Source organism: Monopterus albus, unplaced genomic scaffold, assembly GCF_001952655.1.
Source record: "Monopterus albus unplaced genomic scaffold, M_albus_1.0 scaffold45.1, whole genome shotgun sequence".
In the NCBI taxonomy this organism is placed as follows: Eukaryota; Metazoa; Chordata; class Actinopteri; order Synbranchiformes; family Synbranchidae; genus Monopterus; species Monopterus albus.
The window spans coordinates 1,895,289-1,918,311 of NW_018127925.1; the positions used below are offsets into that span (position 1 = coordinate 1,895,289).

At 39.5% G+C, this 23,023-nt stretch overlaps 1 protein-coding gene across 1 annotated transcript in view; it reads right to left on the reverse strand.

The window, feature by feature from the left end:
- Nucleotides 1-23,023, reverse strand: part of grik4 (glutamate receptor, ionotropic, kainate 4) — a 311,608-nt gene that overhangs the window by 146,576 nt on the left and 142,009 nt on the right. Inside the window, 1 exon segment of the mRNA XM_020600102.1 lies at nucleotides 2,306-2,439. Within this exon segment, the coding sequence (XP_020455758.1) occupies nucleotides 2,306-2,387 (82 nt within the window). The 5' untranslated portion in view covers nucleotides 2,388-2,439.

Here is a 23,023-nt window from a genome sequence, read left to right on the forward strand (position 1 = left end):
TGGGGTGGAGGGCATGTATTTGCGTGCATTAGTGTGTGTGTGTGTGTGTGTGTGTGTCTGTGGTTGTGTGCATATTTATGCCTTCTATTGCTTTGTGCATAAATACATACATGCACAAACACCAACCTACCCACACACACAGACTCATACAAGTGGTACACAAATGCTGTGCAGAGATGACACTAGGAGCAAAACAAACCAAGTGCCTAATTATCCATCAGCAATACAACATGGCTGAAATAAACATAAACCACCATAGCTGTGAAGGTGATTTTGTACAATCAGGTGAAGAGGAAAGCAAAGCCACGGGGCTGCTAGTCATGCGCTGCTTCCAGTAATATTCACAAAGAAAGAACAATTTGTTTAGGGTTGTGTTGATAAACTGTGAAGCAATACCATTTTCAAAATACAGAGGATGATTCTGGGAATCATATGTTAAACCACCAAATATATTCTGCAAACTGCAGCTATGAGACAGACAGGAGAAAAAACTAGTAGGTGATACAACAAATTGTCTTGTTCAAATATAAAAAATGTTGATGCTGTTCTGAGATGACACTTTGAACCATTTTGTCAAGGTTTAAAATACTGGGAAGCTAAAAATACATTTTCCCTCACACGAGGAGGAGTAGAGGGAGGAGGGAAGAGCTTATCATTTTGAGAACTGAATCCATGACAGCAGGGCCTAGAGACTAGTTTTCAAAAAGACAAACTATTTGTTTTTAATAGCTTTATAATCCATTTTCTACTTCTGCTCCGACTCAAGAAACGTTCCCATTTTTAATGCACCATTTGGGTTTGCTTGATGTTTTAATGGCTTTACAATAACCACATAAGGATTTGTTTACAGCTTTTGTGATATTAACATCCACCCCTAGCAACAAATCTCACTCTCAGCCATTCCTGAAAGTTGACAGCCATGCTATAAATTTAAAGGCAGACACTGAGAGACCACAACAGGAAGCCTGTCTGTGAGCTGTAGAATCTCATTCTTAGTCTCTACTTCCATCTATTTCTATATACAACACACATGCACACAGAGGGATAGACAAAGAGAGAGAGATTCCCCACCTATGACAAAAGGTCTGTACATAAGTAAAGAGACAGTCAGTCAAACTTTTGGTAGATGGGGAGCTACTGACAGGGTGTCAGAGACCTACCGACTGTAGGGGAATAATAACAAGAAGGAGCAACTCCCACTGGACTTGACTAGGAGTCTGTGCTGTTGTCTTAAACTTGTTCAACCTACAGTCAAGGTGATATAATAGGTCATATAAATTCTTGTGCATTTTATGGCATTATACAATACAGCAGATATGTAATATCTGTTTTAGAGTAATATTAAGACTAAAGAGGATGAAGTTAGGGTTAGCATGGCTAGGTCATGGTCATGCAATCAATAAACAGGCTAGTTACACTTGGATGGCAGTGTTAGTAAATATCTATTAGACATTTGAAAAAAAAAAAGTGCTCCCACTTCTGTATTCATGTAGGTTAAAACAAAGCCAGGGATGTTAATTAAATGAAAATCAAACTTGAAACAGTTACAGCTAATTAACAAAAAAGTTACATGGAACTCCACTTAGCCTAATGAACATGGCCAAATCACAGAGTTTTCCAACCAGAACTCATTTCATTTACAGTTTCATGTGTCTACAGGACAACAAGATGTTTTCAGCTAATTGTGGAACCATTTTCAGCTATGCAGCTATACCACTGTGCATAAATGAATACAAGCTGTATATTATGAAACTTCCTTATGCATCTCAGTTATACTAAACTCAAACTGCCTGGGTGTTCTGAATGTCTACATAGGGTGGTAAACTCTTCTGTACAGATACACTATGGATTTCTCATTGAAACTCTGCATAGTGTAGTATATAGTAATGTCAGAGCCAATTAGGATTGTGTCATAGGCACACATGAATGTTTTAGTCTGTCGATACCTCAAGCTCAGGCTTGAAAATAAGGGTATTTTGCCACATTTTAATTGGACTTCTTCAGCAAATTTCCTCAAAAAGCCTGTGAAGCTAAGGCTGTGCTATTAATTTGAATTGCCATTGCAAGAGTAATTTCATTTCAACACAAGTTCAGTAAGTTCAATATTTAAAGAACAGAAATCCATTAATTCATCGCCTTTTAAATTAAATGTGAAAAAGAAAATCCTTTTATGCGTATAAATAGTGTTGCAATGTAATGTCTCTGAACCTAAAAGAAAGAAGACTTCCAGGGTCAACAAATGTAGGCAGCAGTTTTTCCCACTGTTACTAGGCTGCGCATTATTGCGATGTAGTCTTGAATTTACCTATTCTGAAGGAGAGCGGGCCACCAGAGGTGCTTCTCACCCACATGGCTAAGAAGAGCAGAAGCGCCCAGGCTGTGAGCATCTTCTATGACTCCTCATGGGTCCTGCCCCGGGGATGCCCCTGTCACAGCCACCTGAAAAATATACAAAGGGCAACACAACATTTATACATCAACCAACATCATGAAGGACACACACAAGTCAAAGCTGTGTAGCATACTGATAAACCTGCAGACCTGCAGTACTTACACCCTCTGTGGTGCTCTTGTCACACGCTGAGAATCTCTTAATATGAGTGTGAAACTACTACTATGTGAACCAGAGTCCTTGAAATGAAGTGAATGTGCTTCTTTAGACTTTTGCTGTTTGTGTCAGAAATGGAAAGATATTTTCCCAAGCACTTTCTTTGTTTTTCCACCATTAAGCCAAAACACATAAAGTGACATACAGTATGGCAAGTGGGCTCTATCTGGACCCAAACATCTGTCCATATGAAGGTCTACACACTATAAAACTCGATTGAAATTAAGTGTACAGAGTGTGCCCTTATTTTAAGGGCACCTAAGGAGGAGTAATTTGGGAGAGGCAAGCATTGCTCTGTCAATACCTCTACCCAAATAATTAGTAACTTTCTAGCCAGCAGCTTCTTCTCCAGCCAATTAAGTCTCCATTGTCCTGGTGTAAATAACACCGTCGAAAAATAAAACTCGAGTGTAGCACATACACTTTTAACAAGCATTTAAGCTGTAATGTCTTTCTTATTGTTAAGGGGCAGGCTGATTGTGACAGCCTGTCATATGTGTCTTAATCGTGTGTGAATAGGGCCATTGTTGGTTGTGCTTGCTGCATTCATAGTCTGAAGCACAGTGTACTCTGTGCCCTTTGTTTCTCCACGTGCTTCTCTTCTGTTTGGCAGCATCAGATTCTGATCTACTGTTGTGGGTTATTCAATAATGTTGATGTGTCATTGTTCGTCTTGTGGTCCACACTGTTTCACCACACTGTTTTATTGCTTCCATCTAAGTAAATCAATGTGACAGTGGCCTCCACTCATACAAGCAAATTGCAGAGAACACCTTTGTTTTCCCACAGTAAAAGCGGCTGACCATCACAAGTGCATAAAGGCAGCTTTCATGGCCGGAGAGTTAATTTTGCCACTGAAAACTTCAATGAGAACTCTGTGTTGTCACATTTTCATTGAGGAAAAACATGTCAAGATAAAAAGCAACATTTGAAAACAAGCTAGGACAAAATGTTACAGGTTTTTCTAAATGATTAAAAAGTAAATAAGATAAAAAAGACAAATGGACATGAAGTAATATCGTCTTTCTCTATGTACATAGAAATCTCACAGTCATAAACTGTAGCTCCTAATAAGAAAAAGATAAGTTTCCTCCTCCACAAAAACGTCTTGTTCAAATGCTGATTTAGCCACTTGACCTGTTACACTGCCATCAATAAGCAACCATCTTGCATTCAGTAACGTCACACTAGGTTCTTGGAATAAACGGGTTTATGAAATAAATTCATCTACAATCCACTGAAAATTTGACAAGATAACACACAAAAAAAACTGTTGAGACAAGTAGAAAAATTCTGGCAGCACACGACATTTAGGATTACTTAACATTAGTGCTGTGGATATGGGTGTATGGTTTCAGGTGTCTATGTTTTGTGTTGCTATCAAAAGGACGTAATGTATTCGAGTTGGGCAGTCAACCTTGTAAATCTTCCTCTATATGTTCCCTAAAAAACTATAGCTCTATAAATGACATCCAATAATGTAACTTCTCAAACTAAACCAGAGAACACAGTTTTAGTCACAGCGTGAGTGAATCCAGCTTTTCAATTTCTCACCATTCTGCAGAGCAGAGAGACATGGAGGCTGCCTGTGAACAAATAAACTGACTTTTCCACCAACCTCACTGCAGATGGGAACAACACCTGTAACCATGGTAACTGTACACAACATAGATGGTGACAGCGGTACAGTAGCCTCAAATGCTTAGAAGAATATTAAAGATGCAGGACAAAATGAGACAAATGTCACTCATGAAAGAAAAATTGAATGATTAAAATTTGAGTGTACATAATAATAAAGACTAAGAACTAATGCCAAAATCAGTACTACATGGATGAGCTCAGCTTCCTTTATGCTCTTTCAGACATAACAAAGAGGGTAAAAACATATCAATAGCAGTAAAAAATAATGTGTAAAATGATAGTGTCCTGTGTGCCAGTTAATTATTTGTTTTTTTCAGTGGTTTTTTTGTTCATTCATATCAGCCCTATAATGAGTTTAAGCATTAATGGTAGGAGGGGAAACAGAAAAAGTTGTTTGTAGAGGTGATACATCAGAAAGTCATGGCTCTCCTTCAAGAGGGGTGTATTATGTTCTTTGTCACTGGAATAGTTTAAATGCAGGAAACGCTGGGCCTGCTATTAAAATTGTGGGAATTCTGACCTAATGAATCTACAGTGAAGCATACATGTCCTGCTTTTGGACTTAAAAGTAAAAGCATTCAAAAAAAAAAAAAAAAAAAAAAAAAAAAAAAAAGACACCGGTTGCCTCAAGGATTTAAAAGGGCTGCAGAGCTTTTTTAAAGCTGTTATTAGTAGTTCACAGCAGGCATGCAATAATAAAAAAATATTCACACATTTAATTTGTAAGAGCAAGTTTCTTTAAACACAACGATTGAAGAATCCAAACATCAGAGGATGAAGGGTAATTTACATGAAGACGCCAGCAAAAATTACCAAAAACTGCAACACTTTACTGACTGCAAGCATGTCACATTTTACATATGTCTGCAGTTCCTATTGTTGCCCAGACTCTGCAGTTTTGAACTGTTAAGTTTTGTGCACTTTCTGAGAGACTGTCTTATACTTGTGTCTTCTTGTGCACTTGGCATATAAATGTAGCAAATACATCAAATTATTTTTTTGTTTAGGCTATATAAAATAAACCATTCTCAAATGTCAGTCTACAATCCAGATCTCACTTTGCTACAACATGTTTCTTGGTATCCATCATCAGTTTGTCCCAGTGTTATACCGCAATAGATTTCTAGGCAGAGTGGCAGAATAAAATGAGAAAGTACTGCAAGTGTGGCTAATAAATTTACAACGTGTCCCAGACTTCCTGTAGGTCCTAGCTACCTCTTTCAGGCTGTCTTCAGGGTACATGTGTTTTAATATCTTGATGGGCTGTCACAAATGTCATCATATTAATGTTCTTCATTGAAATGCTGCTTAAGATTTCAGTAGGCCTACCTATCTCCTTCCATCCTTGCAAACTCTGTCTAAAATTAGCCCAGTAGCATTAACATTCACAGATTGCACCAGTGTGGCTTTACTTCCATGACTTCCATGTAGTGTCAGCTGATCTTGGATGACCTGGGTTCTGTCCAGTCATAAGCAAGCAGCGTTGTCCCTACCTTTTCTATAATAAGAAATGTTGGCTTTTCTCTTTTGCCATTGTGTTTTGTGAAATTTTGCAGTGCTTTGCACCTCAGGGCCACCATAAAAAAGCCCTAAAAGCTACTGTACACTACCTGCTCAGCATCAAACAGCAGACAGACACAGACAGTAGCTGGTGAACTCTGTGAAGCATTTAGCAGTTAAAGAGACATATTTCCCTCAAGAGTTGGTAAAGACAAAAAACTGGACTTATCATTTACCAGATGGCCAGAAACTTCAAATGGATGATAATGTTGCTCTGCAATTTCTGCATGTGTTGTAATTCCAAGATAGTATATGTAACATTTCTGATGCAGTGTGTTTTTACTGCATCAAATTATGCATTGTTCAGTCTTGTGTATGCACTGATTCTATTCCAGAACAAGTGAGCTAAAACACAGAGCACCATCATTAATTTCACAACACGATTCTGCGTGTAAAACAACGATTCATGGTATTTCTAGTCATATTTTACCATTTAAGTGGTTTTTACATGCTTGATTAATGCAAGTCCCTTTCTCTTTTCATTAAGGTTAGGTTGTGTTATTCATTCATTCATTCATTTTCTACCACTTAGTCCCTGAACGGGGTCGGGGGGGTGGGGTGGTGGCAGCAATCGGGCGAAGGCGGGGTACGAGGCAGTTCTGGTTAGCAGCGAGCAAGGGCAGTGTCTTCTTTTTTGTCACAGTTTTATGTTCCTAATCAAGGTAATACTGGTAATCTACACTTTATTAAAGAATTTGAGAAGGATCACTGACAGGGTCAGTGCAGCCAGAGTGAATGTATCCTACTGGAAAGTGGACTTTACTTTGGACAGGACACCCAAATAGAGCCTCTTTAGAGTCATGCTCCTGAATATAGTGAGACAGTTTGATCTGTTAGATGGAGGGAGGACAAAGCATCCAAATGTCAGACAGTACACCTGTGAAATGGCAGACAGCAAGATTAGTGCAGTCAGACTGGAAAGACCAGGGCTTCTATTTCTGTACAGGCACAAAGCCAGCAGAGGTGCAAATAAAGTCACAATATTGTTTACATCAGGAAGAAGTTACAGTTGCTCACTTCAAAAATGTTGGTACATAATATTTCCTTTTGTATGTACAGTGATCTTAACACTATGGTCACTAATACAGTATATCAACCTTACATAAGTGAAAGAGGGCCAACAGCCGGACTGGGTCCAGAAAAAAAACCAACACTATTTTTATTTCACCCACATTGTTCTAGTGCTTCTTGCCACCTAGTGGCATGGAATACTAACAGCCTTGGATAATACTTCAATACATCACACCTTCTCCCCACTTAATTTAGGTATTAGGTTAACAACATTCAAGTCACAACATTAACACCATCTATTCCATAGTCCAATGGTACCCTTGAGCTGTGCTGTTTTTAAACTTGTAACTGAACTCATCCTCGGGGTAGACTGCCCCATCACCTGGAGCCTGTCAGGGGGGTTATTCTGCCCTTATGGCGACAAACTCACTAACTGCCTCAATTTGTGTTAACAAGGCAACTACTATTTAGAGGATCAGACAATAAGGAGGCTTGATGACCCACTGGGGGTATCACCTACTAGTCCTTTGAGTGTCCTCAGACCCTTCTGGTGTCTCAGCAGATCTCGGTGAGGATGAATCTTTCTGGGTAGTGGGCTGAGCTCCCTGCAGCATGTCCAATTCATTAGCCAGTGGTGTTGGCTCCTGATTTTTATGTGGATTAAGCATAATAATAATAATCAAGCGCTAGGTCCGTGTCACCAGGTTCACAGAATCTGTGTTTGGACCATTGAGCCCTGTGGTTTTGTTGTGCATCCTGGGCAAGGCCCACAACTGATGCCATGCTCAGTTTAAGAAGGTCAAACTGGGAGCACGGTTTGTGGTGGCAGAAGACAATGGCAAGGGTTTCTTTAGTTGGAGCATGTGGGGTGTTCTGGTAGCACAGTAAAAGGGAATCCAACCTCTGCTGCACTGTAGCAGAGCCCCTAGAGGATTTCATGGAACATTTCAGGGTCTGCACAAAGCACACTGCCATTTGTGGCCAGATGACCTGGTGCAGACCACATGTGTTTCACTCCATTAAATTTGAGGAATGTAACCAATTCCTCAGAGGTAAACTGGGAGCGTTTGACACTCACCAAAACTTCTGGCAGTTGACTGAATCAGCTTCTCAGGATCTGGTCAGTTTTGGTGGATGTTGTTGAATCCATGAGATAGACTTCTGCCCACTTTGAATAGGCATGCACAATAATGAGAAAAATGTCCTTCAAAGGGTCCTGCAAAGTCCACCACGGTTCTTCAGGCCACGGCCATGAATGCAATGGTGAAAGACTAGGAGACTTCTGGATTTGTTGACAGGGAGTACGTAACTTGGCCTGATGTTCAATTTGGGCATCAATTCCTGGCCAACAGACAGAACTACAGGCGATGGCTTTCATTTTCACTACCACAGGGTGACCAGACTGCAGCTCCTGTAGAACCTGCTGTCTTAATTTGGTGGGAGCTATTACTTGGAATCCCCATGAGGCACCCCCTGAACAGTGGTGAGCTCCATTTGTCATGTAAGGTAATGTGTGAAAGCACTGTCTGGACCCCTGATGTTTGCTGGAAACTGTCCAGACACAGTCATGTCCGACACCTGAGAAATAACCGGATTTCATCTCCCTTCAGGATATCTGCACTGCATATCGGTAGGGAGTCCAGGTGTCGAATGAGGTGTCCACAGAATATGTTCTGTTTCTTTTCTATACTAGAACAGAGAGATCCTACTGTAAAAATATTAAATAACTTCACTGTTATATAGTGTCGTACAATCAAATTCAGTTCAGCCATGAGGGGTTTTCTGTTGGCTATACTTTTTTTTGCATATTTATGGAAAATTTTTGAGAAAAAATATTCAGCAACTTTACTCCTATATAGTGTCATTACTGTCACTGAAACATAGGCTAGCCAGTACTATCAAACTATCAAATTCAGTTTAACTGCCCTGCTCTGCTCTTGGTCTTGACTACTACACTACCTCTTGGTGGAGGTCTGCACTCCGAGTACTCTGGTTGTTTTTTTTGTTCTCACACATTTTAGTATGTACAGTACTTTCTCCAACCTGTATCCGACGTATGAATCTGAATAAATTGGTAAAACAGATGATGCTATATCCACAGCAGAAAGCTTTTTCTGATTAGATGAAAACCATGCATTCCTCTCTTGAACCTCTTGTCTGTCAGTGAAAAACATGTTTCATGTCAGTTAAGTCCATTACAAGTAGAGTCCAGGTGATAAATGGATGAGGGCTTTAACAGAGAAGGGATCTGGAGGTATAGGAGCATCGCATGTGATAGGTGCGGAAAATGTCTGCTGCAGCTGTGTATGACAAATGGTTTCTTTTGACGGTATATTTTATTAACATCAAGTTTCTGCCTTTTGATTCACAACTCCAAATCTAATTTAATCTATTGTAGAGGAAGTGAAAAAGTGAACTTGCCCTTTCTCAGAAGCAACCAAGAAAGTGTGAAACCATGAGCCACTGGCAAAAGTTCAAATCTATGATTATCATGCTATGCATCTCTGTGGGTATGTGTTGTCGTCTGTAATTCTCCTTCCACTCTGAACAGACTCACTCAGGCTTTTCCTGCATGTGTTATTATGGCACTTACTGCATGCAACAATACAGATCAGGTTTTCTTCAGTCTCATCTTCCTACTGTTTATTTTGTTGGTTTTTAGGTAACGTTCAGTGGCCTGTGATGGGCAATAAGATGGATCCTGTGAGTTCTCAGACTACCCTATTTATTTATTGCTCAGGAGAGCCCTGGGGAACAGCTGGATAGGACTGTCAACACATCAAGATCACTTTTGCAGACTTTTCCTAGGAAAACTATGCAAATAACAGCTGTCGAAAGTCTTCCCCGGAGGTTCTCAGAAGATCAGGAAAAAAAAGCATCAAACAAGAAGCCTGAAATTAACAGAGTGCTGAAAATTCCTTGCAGCTTATATCATTATGCACACATGGGGATTACTGTGCTTTCTTGTTCGATTAGCTTGACTGTAGAGCAGTGCATTTTAAATAATATTAAATGTTTTCAGATAACTAACAACTGATGACCCAGAGTGCATGTTTAAGTACGTAGCATGGGAGCTAGAGCAGACAGAGTTCTTGAAACTAGCCTCATTCCCAGCACACAGAACTGCATCATGTTTGATGGACTCAAATGGCACATCTCTGAGATAGCAGTTGAAAGCTTCTCCATTTCTACAAATAAGACACTGTTCCCTTTCCTGCAAGGGTGAGTGGGGAAAAAAGTACACAAAGCTTATTTGATACTCTAAAAAGTTACTATGGTAAATCACTGTCAGTCAGAGTTAAGATACTGTATGTAGCAGCGGCCTTCACTGGTCAAATCACAACTAAAGAGACAAAAGCCTTTAGACTGGTAATCAATGGAATGTTTAACATTATTGGATTTGAAATCAGCTTGATCAAAACAGATTCAAGCACAGTCAATAATATACAATTAAATGTGTCAAATATTGAGAGATCACTCATTAGGGAAGCTCAGTATATGAATTAAATTATGTTTACCCATTATTTGGCCATAAAGAAGAAGAAGAGGGTGTCAGACCTTGCATTCTATGACTATGATTTATAATCTTCAGAGCCCCACAATAAGCAACACCATTTTCCAGATCTAACCTACCCTTAACACAAAGCATCCCTGAACCCTATACTCACCCAAGCAAGGAGCAGATGTGTGGCTTGACATGCAGCATCTGCATTGTATTTTCTCAGATTAAGCAGTGGCTGGTCCAACTGGCCCGTAGTGGCAGTCACCTCTGAGAGCAGGGGCGCTCAGTTGTCCAACCACTGATACTGTTCTACAAAGACTGTCTAACAGAAGAAGACTATTACCAATTCCCCTGAGTCTGTAGCTATATTATCACCAACACCAATACAAGTTCTGTGTGGGTGTAGGAGTGAAGGCAAGTCTACAGGGTCATCAAGTGGGCACAAACCCACTAACTGGTGTTTTGCCGAGTTGGGACCACAACACTGAGAAGGCTCAGTGTGTTTCAGTGTCCCAGAACCAAAAAGTAAAAAAGAAAAAAAAAGTTCTAAAAATTGGCACATGAACACACTGCACAGTCTACAGCCATTAGCCAACTAGTACGTGGGTTCAGCACCTGTGTGAGAGAAAATAACCTCTCCAGTACCCTGGCATAGACTTTCCCGGGGAGGCTGAGGAGTGTGATCCCCCTATAGTTGGAACACACCCTCCGGTCCCCCTTCTTAAAAAGAGGGACCACCACCCCGGTCTGCCAGTCCAGAGGCACTGTCCCCGACCGCCATGCGACGTTGCAGAGGCGTGTCAACCAAGACAGCCCAACAACATCCAGAGACTTGAAAGAAGAGCTGAGGGAATGAGAATGAAACAAACAAAAAAATCACTGAATATGTGTTGTTGCCAGTCTGCCACGGAACCAACAGCTGAGGTCAGGTGACTGACTCAGCCCTTGGCCATGATTAATATTCCAATTCTTTGCCTTGAGAAGCTCTTAGGTTGCTTTCGCTGCATGCTTTGGGCCATTATCCATCTGTACTGTTGGTTTTGCAGCATTTTGCTGAACCAGAGTATCTAATATAGTTCTATGCACTTTAGAATTCATTCAGCTACTTCTGTCAGCAGTCACAACATCAGTCAGTCATCCAGCTCAATTTGAAGCCATATGGGCCCATGTCACAATACTGCCACCACCACGTTTGACTAGAAATGTGAAACTCAGTGCATCATAATTATTTATATGGTGTATACCTGTATGGTCAGAGAGTTCTATTGTATAAACCGTGGCCTAAACAAAAACATGACTCTGCAGTGTGAATACAATAATTCATAGCCACACTCTGGTTTGTGTGTTTGAGAATACACCGGAATCTAATGGTGACACAGTGCAAACCAAGGAATAACTCTTTAATGGGTGTGTTTAATAGACACCTTTTCAGGAGAAGGGGGCTCCTGGAAGGCCGACGGAAACTGCATGCCATCTTAAAACCATTTAGCCGGGAAGCGCAATTCTGAGTAGCTGCATCTGTATTTAAACCCACTCCCTATAAAGGCCTAACAACTCAACACCAATTTGTTTGTCCAGTTTACTTCCCTGTAAGGCAGGTTTTGTTCTCGATACATTGTGCTCTATAAAACAGCCAGACAGGCAACTGCTGCTGTTTTAGTCCTCATGACATGAACACATTGGCCAGAAAGCTTGTGATTCTTCCAGAGCAGAATTTACAGTGCAACTTTAAAGTCTGACCACAGAGACCAGATTGTGGAGGAGTGAAGAGAACAATAGCACAAATTCATTTTACTGTAAGTTGGCATGAATAGGTATACAAACAAGCAACCATACTGTACAGACCTATACACATTGCATTTTCAGTATAGGCCTACCCTGAATACTGAATAGACTGAGGATTGTGAAATAAAGCACCAGCTAGTGTAACTCTCCCTTTGTTTCTTTGTTTACAGAAAAAGCCAACACAGGCTAAATTGGAGAGGATGAAATCAGAGACTGCAGTATAGTCACAGCAGTTCTGAACAAGGTTTTAGAAACAGCAAGGTTTCAAATGTAGTATACAGCATAATGACTGCATTTTGTAATATCTTTATTCAAAAAAGGGAAAACAAGTCACTGCCTGTAAAGATTTTATTGGACTTTAACAAAACTGAATGGAAAGAAGAGCTGAGGGAATGAGAATGAAACAAACAAAAAAATCACTGAATATGTGTTGTTGCCAGTCTGCCACGGAACCAACAGCTGAGGTCAGGTGACTGACTCAGCCCTTGGCCATGATTAATATTCCAATTCTTTGCCTTGAGAAGCTCTTAGGTTGCTTTCGCTGCATGCTTTGGGCCATTATCCATCTGTACTGTTGGTTTTGCAGCATTTTGCTGAACCAGAGTATCTAATATAGTTCTATGCACTTTAGAATTCATTCAGCTACTTCTGTCAGCAGTCACAACATCAGTCAGTCATCCAGCTCAATTTGAAGCCATATGGGCCCATGTCACAATACTGCCACCACCACGTTTGACTAGAAATGTGAAACTCAGTGCATCATAATTATTTATATGGTGTATACCTGTATGGTCAGAGAGTTCTATTGTATAAACCGTGGCCTAAACAAAAACATGACTCTGCAGTGTGAATACAATAATTCATAGCCACACTCTGGTTTGTGTGTTTGAGAATACACCGGAATCTAATGGTGACACAGTGCAAACCAAGGAATAACTCTTTAATGGGTGTGTTTAATAGACACCTTTTCAGGAGAAGGGGGCTCCTGGAAGGCCGACGGAAACTGCATGCCATCTTAAAACCATTTAGCCGGGAAGCGCAATTCTGAGTAGCTGCATCTGTATTTAAACCCACTCCCTATAAAGGCCTAACAACTCAACACCAATTTGTTTGTCCAGTTTACTTCCCTGTAAGGCAGGTTTTGTTCTCGATACATTGTGCTCTATAAAACAGCCAGACAGGCAACTGCTGCTGTTTTAGTCCTCATGACATGAACACATTGGCCAGAAAGCTTGTGATTCTTCCAGAGCAGAATTTACAGTGCAACTTTAAAGTCTGACCACAGAGACCAGATTGTGGAGGAGTGAAGAGAACAATAGCACAAATTCATTTTACTGTAAGTTGGCATGAATAGGTATACAAACAAGCAACCATACTGTACAGACCTATACACATTGCATTTTCAGTATAGGCCTACCCTGAATACTGAATAGACTGAGGATTGTGAAATAAAGCACCAGCTAGTGTAACTCTCCCTTTGTTTCTTTGTTTACAGAAAAAGCCAACACAGGCTAAATTGGAGAGGATGAAATCAGAGACTGCAGTATAGTCACAGCAGTTCTGAACAAGGTTTTAGAAACAGCAAGGTTTCAAATGTAGTATACAGCATAATGACTGCATTTTGTAATATCTTTATTCAAAAAAGGGAAAACAAGTCACTGCCTGTAAAGATTTTATTGGACTTTAACAAAACTGAATGGAAAGAAGAGCTGAGGGAATGAGAATGAAACAAACAAAAAAATCACTGAATATGTGTTGTTGCCAGTCTGCCACGGAACCAACAGCTGAGGTCAGGTGACTGACTCAGCCCTTGGCCATGATTAATATTCCAATTCTTTGCCTTGAGAAGCTCTTAGGTTGCTTTCGCTGCATGCTTTGGGCCATTATCCATCTGTACTGTTGGTTTTGCAGCATTTTGCTGAACCAGAGTATCTAATATAGTTCTATGCACTTTAGAATTCATTCAGCTACTTCTGTCAGCAGTCACAACATCAGTCAGTCATCCAGCTCAATTTGAAGCCATATGGGCCCATGTCACAATACTGCCACCACCACGTTTGACAGATGATGTGGTATGCCTTGGATTATGAGCCCTTCCTTTTCTTCTCCATACCCTGGAGACTGAAACAGCAATCTGTACTTATTCCTTCACAGATGCAGACAAGTCACACCATTTGGCTGCATGTATTTCCACTTTAGAGTCCATTTTCTAACATGGCTCCTGCTACACTGAGTAGCTCCACTCGTTTTCAAGCCATGTGCTGAGCAGTGCAGCTACACAACCTCACCACTAGGGGGCTCTCACATGCAAAACGTTTTTCTGACACCAACAGTGCTAAAGAACCCTTTAAAAATTTCCTGGATCCAGATCAAGACCAAATTTTAGTCAACTGTGCTGTGGGCCATACCTCACCTCTTCAAAAAAATTATATCCAAATCCTTTCAACGCTTGCGTGTTGTGTACGTTGAATTTTACTAAGCAGGTATTGTGCTTGCATATTTGTTTATTGTACTGAGTCTAGGACTGTCCCCCGACAGTCCCGGATGCATTTCCCTGAAATGGTCTGTAAATAGCTCTGCAGTACACTTTAAAAGACATGGGCAAACAGACACACATTCTGCAGCATCATAAATAAAGAACTGTAATAATATGTAAAAATAAAATAAAATAAATGGGTAAGAGATTATAATAATTATGAGGGGATTGGCTGGATTTGAATAAATTGTTTCAGTTGGAAGACTGGCATGGCAATTTTTCCTTTTGACAAATGATTAACACGTCTTTCACCACTAGCCGATACACACCGCTTCAATAAAAAAAAAATTCACTTTGTGTGCACATTCATACACACTGACACCCAGAATCATTTTTGGTAAAATCTCATTTTTATAAAAGCCACAGAGTGACACTGATATTCTTGCTGTTAAGTATCAGTGTCATACTTGACAAATAGGCTTCCACACAGTGTACAGAAGCAAACAGACACTCTGGAGCAATACAACCATTTTTTCCCCTCAATCTCATTCTCAAATCTCAACCTGGTGCTCTATTTTGTGTGCAGAAGGCATGTATGTCTCTGAAATGTGCCCGTAGAGTGTATATTTGCACCTCCAAGCTAAAAAAGAAAACAAGATAATTATACTGTACAGATCCAACTACTGCATTAAATGACACACCTGTACACACAAACAGATTCTCCTGGAGATTAAAGCCTTACTAGCTCATTGTTACAAAGCATTTGGTTTTGGCAGCGAGTTGTAATTTGCTGTTGGAGTCATAACACAAACAATAAGGATGAAAGTAAATTTTAACAGGTGGGCATCCAGAACATCAGGGGTAAACTACAGTAATAAGAGAATATTAGCTCTGGCTTCAGAAAAGGCATAGAACATAATACAGTACATACAGCAGTCTCCTCACTTCACACATACTAATGGAGGGTAATGGCTTACCGACTGTCTAACTGGTATTGGGTCTGACCTTAGATATTAATCATGTTGACTCTCTGGCAGTATTACCAATTTGCTCTGCAACCCGTGACACCAGTTACTTATTAACGTGGATTGAGTTTCTAAACCTTTGCAGGACATACTGGGAGAAATCGGGGAAAAGAGTGTTTATCATTTCAATCAGAAGAAAATGCCAGCATAAACAACCTGGTGCAACAGTGGAATCATTCTACAGTCTCTTTCCTGATATTATCATAGCAGTAACAAAAGGAAGAGCAAAATCAGCCAGTTGGTAAAATGTAATGTAAAATCAAAACTGTTTTTGACCTCTATCTACTTTACAATTCTTGGGCCATATTACAGAAACTTCCAGATCCTATGTTAACTGTTTTGTAACCATGGTAATTAGGGTTTAGACCTCCTCATTTAGAAAAAAAAAAAGCCATTACAAAACAATAGTTGCTAAGTTAATGTTCCTATCCTAATCTGAGCTAGGAAGTTTATTACACAAGCTTCTGAACTTCCCAAAATCTTAAACTCTGCTAACTTTAGAGTAGCCATTAAGATGTCGTAATTTTCACTTTTACACAGAGTGTTAGCTTGTGTAATCTGTAGCCTAGGGCTGTTCTTTTAGACAACTAATGAAATGTCAACAGGTGGAACGTATTCACAGAGGCGATGTGTGGCGGTTTGAGACCATACAATAAAGGTTCTCAGCTTGGTTTGACAAGTAAAATTGTCTGCACTGCATCAATGGGGCAAGATGAGGAAGGTCAAGGACTGGCAGAACAGGATGATCTGACAGCTGTTTGATTTGTCCATCAGAGCAACGCTTTACACAACCTGAATATCAAGCCCATCAATTCAGCAACTGTAATTCAGTTGCTAATTGCCCATTAAAAGGGACAGTTTGAGCCAATGGAAAGTCAGATGCATAGAATGCATTAGCATATATTCATGTACTGCTGCAAAGGGGGTGTCAGCACTGGCACAAAAGCAACTTGTAGATGGAAATAAGTGATGTGACCAATGTTCAAGGAGGTTTGAGAGACTGTCACAAGCTGCAGAAAATTAATATGCATGTGGTATGTATGGCTCCTCTGCTGAATATCTGCAGTGAATTCAAGGCAACTGTCTGCCTGTTTGAAATGTCTAGAAATGACCAAAACCAGTGAACTTGATGAAGAAGAGGGTAGAGGTGTTTGTATATAAAAACATTGGTTACAGCTCCACTGTTTAGTTCTCTGAGAGTTGCTGCTTTGGAATTGACTGGACTGTCAGCCGCCATGATGCTTTTTACCATCAACAAACCTCAGCTGTCTGCATGTCAGGGGCAATACAAGATTGATGGAAGTCTGTTGCAGTGGCGGCTCATGAAATAGAATCAGGATATCTAGGAGTAGCAAGTCTTAAAAAAAAAAACAAAACAAAAAAAAAACAGGTCTTTCAACAAGTAGACTAAGAGGCTTCATCAAATCTGCTGACTGCAGGAGAGTCCAGGGCATTTGCGGCCTTTGCAGTAGTGGTTTATTTAGCAATATTTTAGTGCCTTGATATAGTCTGAGTTTCTCTGTATCATCATGAGGTTTTTAAGGAATGTCCCTGAACAATTTAACTATCAGAAATGTTTTTTTCTTTTGAAAACCCCATTGTCCTGGAAATATAAACTTTTTAACCAACACTTCTGGTTAGAATAAACTGAAGACAAACATAACAAGACAGTAGATTTTGGTGGTGTAGGAGAGTCAGACCAAGTAGTCAAAAAACTATAATAAATGCGATACTTCACATGATTTTGAAAATAGTTTCCACTTCCTTTTTTTTTTCTTTTCTAAACAGTACAAGTGTTTCAGGTATCTCCATCTGAATCACAGCGCAGCTAATCAGCCCTGACATCACACAGGTCTGGGCTGCAAATCCCCTGCAATCACATCAGCACTTTCAATTTAGAGAGGAAGATGCTAATATTGTAGCAAAGCAACTGACAAACCAATCCATACATTATCAGTTTATTTCCATACCAGCTGCTCAAAAAAAACCTCATCTAAGTTATTATGCATCTGGCAGAAAGCAGGGAAACATACATATTAGTGTTAGTCTAACATACTATAGACTAACACGTTCATTTTTACTCCTATGAAAAATTATACTCTCCATTTCACCTAGTTTTAACTGTGTGAAGATTTAAGGTGTTGTTGCTTATCAGCTTGTCCAGAACTCCCATTGACAGTGTTGTATCGCACAATTTACACACTATGACTGTGGCACTACTGTGCCTATTACGAGGTGTTAAAAACTGACATTAAATACACAACCATCATTTGTATTCAGGTGTGGAATTCAGCATATGTCATTTCAGAAAGCTAAAAGGGACAATAATTGTAAATAACATCATTGTAATAACAGCCTGAAAAGAAAAAGTGAGCAGCATGAAAACAGTCAATTACAGTATGGGGAACAAACATGCAACAAAAGATGGATGAATATGAAAATATGGCTAAAACAGACACAAAAGCCCTTCAGAGCAGAAAAAGACCAAGGATGATTACAAATGAGCCCAGTTCATCAACATTTTGAAAAGTAGACAAAAAAAAAAAAAACTTTTCACAAAGCTCTATTGAAAGTTAAGAGGAGGTTTAGCAATACAGTTCTACCCAGTGATGACAGGGGAGTAAGGTGGAATCCCTATAAACAAAAATTTGAGCTTTTACTGTAATTAAATTATCTAAGATTTGTGTTAATTTCAGGTGGAAAAATCTGTTTCAATAAGCTCATCACATAGTGTCAAGATGAGCCCTGACCTCAGGCTGCTTTAAACACTGCCATTGTTACTTTTCGAAGACAAATAACTGCAATGTCAGACCTGCTCATCATTATCATACTGCCAGACGAGTTTATATGTTAGTCAGTTAAATGTTGTCATGCTTTTGTTATTGTACATGAATCTCATCAGCCCTGTCCAACAGTGAATTTATAAATCCTTTGTATATTCCCCAAAAGTAAGATGATGAATTTATGAGAGGAGAGGAGACATGACAAGGGATAGCAATGAGCTCAGGAGCAGGCTAACAAGAGCTTCCTCCCATTTCACTCGCCGGCTTATTGCAGCCACAAAACAAGCAGATGGGAATGACTTAGGCAGGTAACAAATTGCTAATCAATAGCTATCTCAGTGTGGGAAAATGTACGGATTTAAGTTTGCCAGCATACACATCCTTTCCTACTCTACCTCTATCACCACAATTCAGAATATTCTGTAAAACACTGTTAGTATAGACATTCAATTTGCAGCTGGTATGCTAACAAAAAGTCTGTGCATTGATCCTATCTACCATTCACCAACTAATCATCATAGAGAACACACTTTTATGCCTTATAGAAAGAAAAGAGAAAATATTCAATTCATTGTGTTTTTATTTTCACTAATTGTTAACAGACTTCCTAGTTCCTGTCAAGATTTCTGTGCAGCTTTGGACCCAAATGCAAAACTAAAAGAGGAATGGTGTGATGAGGGAGAACGGGGCTTTATTAGTGTCTGTTATAATTGTGCCTAAAGAGGTGAACTAGAGCTTGACAGAACATAAAGAGAGCATGGGCAAGATACCCCAGGCACATAACTAGATATAAGTAGAAACAATAAAGCTCAGGCAATTGTCATGAAGCTAAAATATAGTTACTAGAATTAAACAAGGCTCTCCAAACTGACCAGTCTAACCAAACCAAATCAATATACAGTAATCACAAGCAGAAAGTCAGAGAGCTGCTTACACAAAACCAGGACAATGATCCTAACAAAGAAACAGTACAATAATCAGAGGCAAAGAACAAGCTGGAGTTCATTCATGAACATATGATAACATATGAAACTTAGCCTGAAGCTACTGACCTCAGGCAAAATCTTGTAGAAACACAGTCCAGCAACAACAAGGACACACACACACATGAACACAGGACTGAGCCCTGCAGGGCCACACTGGTGCTTCTGGGGATCGATGTAGGAAGTAAGTGAATGTAAGCTGCTGGCTTAGATACAGAGTCACTTGACTGTGCTGATGGGAAGCAGCTGAGTGTGATGAGAACAAGCAATGAGAGGGGTGAAGCTGGAACAAAAACAAGACTGGAAGTATATCAAAATAAAAGCTCAAGACAGAAAATGAATTATGACAAAGCATGCAAGATAGCTTTCACCTAAAAAGTCATGTTGTCCAAAATTCATCATATTGCAACTTGAAATGAATTATGTTCAAATACAATAACACCTCTCCTGTATCTTTATCCAATTTGCCATCAATTCATACAGATTTATGTGACAATTGAGCAAAAAACGAAAGAAGCCAGAAACCTTTATGCTTTAATCTACCACTTCCCATATATAGCACTGTATGCTTATTTTTAACACTGAAAATGTTTTTCAAAAAAAGTATTCCACGGCTTCTTCAATAGTAGGAGTCAGCACAAAATGCTTAAATGCTCCCCGCTAACACTATGAAGAAGAGCCTGCTCTGTTTGTGCAATGCTAATGAAACATTGAAGTGTCTTTAGTTAAAGCAGCCAACAATGAACTTGAGCTGCTTTAGTATTTATGTAAAATGCATAAACACAAAACACTCGAGATACAACAGACATATTTTTTCCTAATTAAATCAGTCTTTAAATAGTACAATGATAATAACTTATACCACTTCTATATTCCATGCAAATTTAACTGCATAATTTGTATGCATTTAAGAGTTTCAAGAAACTAAGTGAACACAATCAACCCTAAATGAATTCATGCGCTCACACCTACAATTGTGTCTGATTGGTGCAGTGTTGTGAGTTTCCTGGAGGTGCCCTGGGGAATTACACAGGCAGGGTAACCTCACAAGTGGCCGGTGGAGAGGCAGAAATCAGTGTTATTTCATGAAGTGTAGAGAATGAGAGGGAAAAGGGCAGGACTGAATCAGAGATGAATGGATGTGGAACAAATGCTCATCTGATCTATCTCTTCTCATGTGGCTCCCATTTCCAGTGTGTTCCATTGCTACATTGGTACACCACGGTGTCTCTCTCTCTCTCTCTCTCCCTTATATGAGTGCACACAGGTCAAACTGGTGTGTGTTTGACCTTAACCTGTGTGTATGCATTGTGTGTTGGTGTGCATGTGTTGCCCTTCACACCCTGTACTAAATGACTTAGGCCCACAGAATGCTCTGGGGAATATACACTCTCAATCATACTGCACAATACCAAGGGCACCAGAAAGAGAGGCTGAGAGAGGCAGAAACACAAGTCATTAGCAGACAGGCATTTTAGCCTGAAAATCCGCTCCTTGGCAGACGCAGGTAGCTACACTACAGCTCCCAGTTGGCAAAACGCACTGGAGGGGAACAAACTTGATTTCAAAATCAATGTCCCCGCCAAATCCTAACAGCTTGTCACTGTGGTTAAACAGCTGGAATGATCAAATGCTACAAGGTGCATTTGTTGCATAGGTGTTTTATGTGTGTGATTAGTTTTAGTTCATAGATGCAGAACACAGAAGTTAATAGGGTGTGAAAAAATATGGTGAAAACATTTTTTTTAAATACTGATGACCATCATTTATGATTTCATTGTTGCTTGAGACGAAACAGCCATGTAGGTCAAATGACGAGCAGTTTATACTGGGGATTTTTCCTCCTAATCACCCAGTAGTTATGCTAATTGAATTTACATTTCAAGCATTAAAGCTGATGGGCTTAATCAGGACTTATAAATGGCACTGTATACAGGCAGTTGGTTCAGTGTTGCTGAGATTATAACCACGCACAAGGCTGCTGATTGTCTTATAAAATAAAGTGAACCTGCAACCATCCAGATATGGCAAAACCTCAGCTATCTTTCAACAAGTTATGTCCCTGATTCATACCTATAGGCATCATACAAAAAATGAACTTATTAGCTGAACAGCACAGATGTATCTGTAGCTTGGATAAAGACATTTTTTTAGACTTTATTTACCTCATATATTGCTGAGAGTAGTTCATTAGTCCAGACTCATGCTAGAAAAACTGCCTCATACTACCACATGTTTATCTTCTGGCCCCAGAGCCCCTAGAGCAGCTCCATGTGAGTGGTCGAGGATGTTAACTGCCCTGCTTAAGGATACATCCTGAGGTGGAAATAAGGGAAGGGCATGTGGTACCCATTTACAGCCCCTGGAGAAACAAAAATTAAAAAAGCTCTATTATCCCAGTAGAAAGTGAGTCTCTGCAACAGGTGGAAGATACAATAAAAGGTAACGTACTGTATGAAATTTCTCAAGAGCTCTTTTGTTTTAAAATGGCTTTATATCTTTTAAAAAAAGCAATATTTGATGAACAGTAATTGTGTAATCTTATGTGAATTTTCAAAGTCAAAGGTCAAAGTGTTTATTTGTCATATGCACAGTTAGGAAACGTGTTTCCTTGTGCAATGAAATTCTTACTTTGCCGTCCACATGAATGCCACAAAATACAAATGAAATATAAAGTAGATAAATAAGTAAAATAAAATCTAAGGCACTTTACGCAGCAAATGCAGCAATATAATAAAAATATATAATATTATATAATATATAAAATTACCTTCATAAGCAGAATTTGTCCCCCTCACCAATATTTCAATGTAATGAAACAAACCAGAGTAAACTGCACCTGAAGTGTGGTATTACAACTGATAAAAATAATCTGGTTTAACTTTTCTGTATCTGAGTCAGAATCAAGTTCGCATAAACTCAGATGTGATTGTTTCATATACCTGTAGGTAATGATTATTTTAGAGAGTGGGCAGCAACAGCCAATCACTGTAGCTACTGTACAGGGTTGTTGTCGTCATAGGCTACTATGGTGTCCATTAAAGCTACAAATGTAGCACAGTGTTAGGATTCTCAGTTATTTCTGTTTTGTGCTCTTATTTTGAAGTGAGTTCCTGTTCCAGTTCACCAGGCCCAGCTTTACTCTGCCATGACTGACCTCAATTATATACACCTGTTGCTTATTGTCTTTGCTTAGCCTGCCCTTTATATTCAGCTCACCTCCATCAGTCGGGTGCCACTTCATCATCTCCTGCTGTAGTTCTGGATTTAGGTCTCTGTTACCCTTTGGACTCAATCCAAGGACTTTTCATTAGTTTCTGCTTAGTTTGTTTTCCATGTACAGACTCTCGTCTTTGTGGTGTCTTACAGTTATTGTTGCATCTTGTTTAAATTACCTGATTATTTATATAATGGAGTTTGCTTTAGTATTCTTAGCCACATTGCCTTTGCTTCATCCCTACACCAGACTTCACTGTATATGTTGTCTATTTCATGTCAACAGCACTAAGGTTAAGGTTTTACAAACTGTTTTTTGTTCTTGTCTTTAACAAAAGTTTTCAGCTTGACTACTTTTGTTAAACGACTTGTTCACCAAAGAGGTTCATGCTTCAATTCCACTGTGAATGCACAGACAACCTCAGTTAAAATC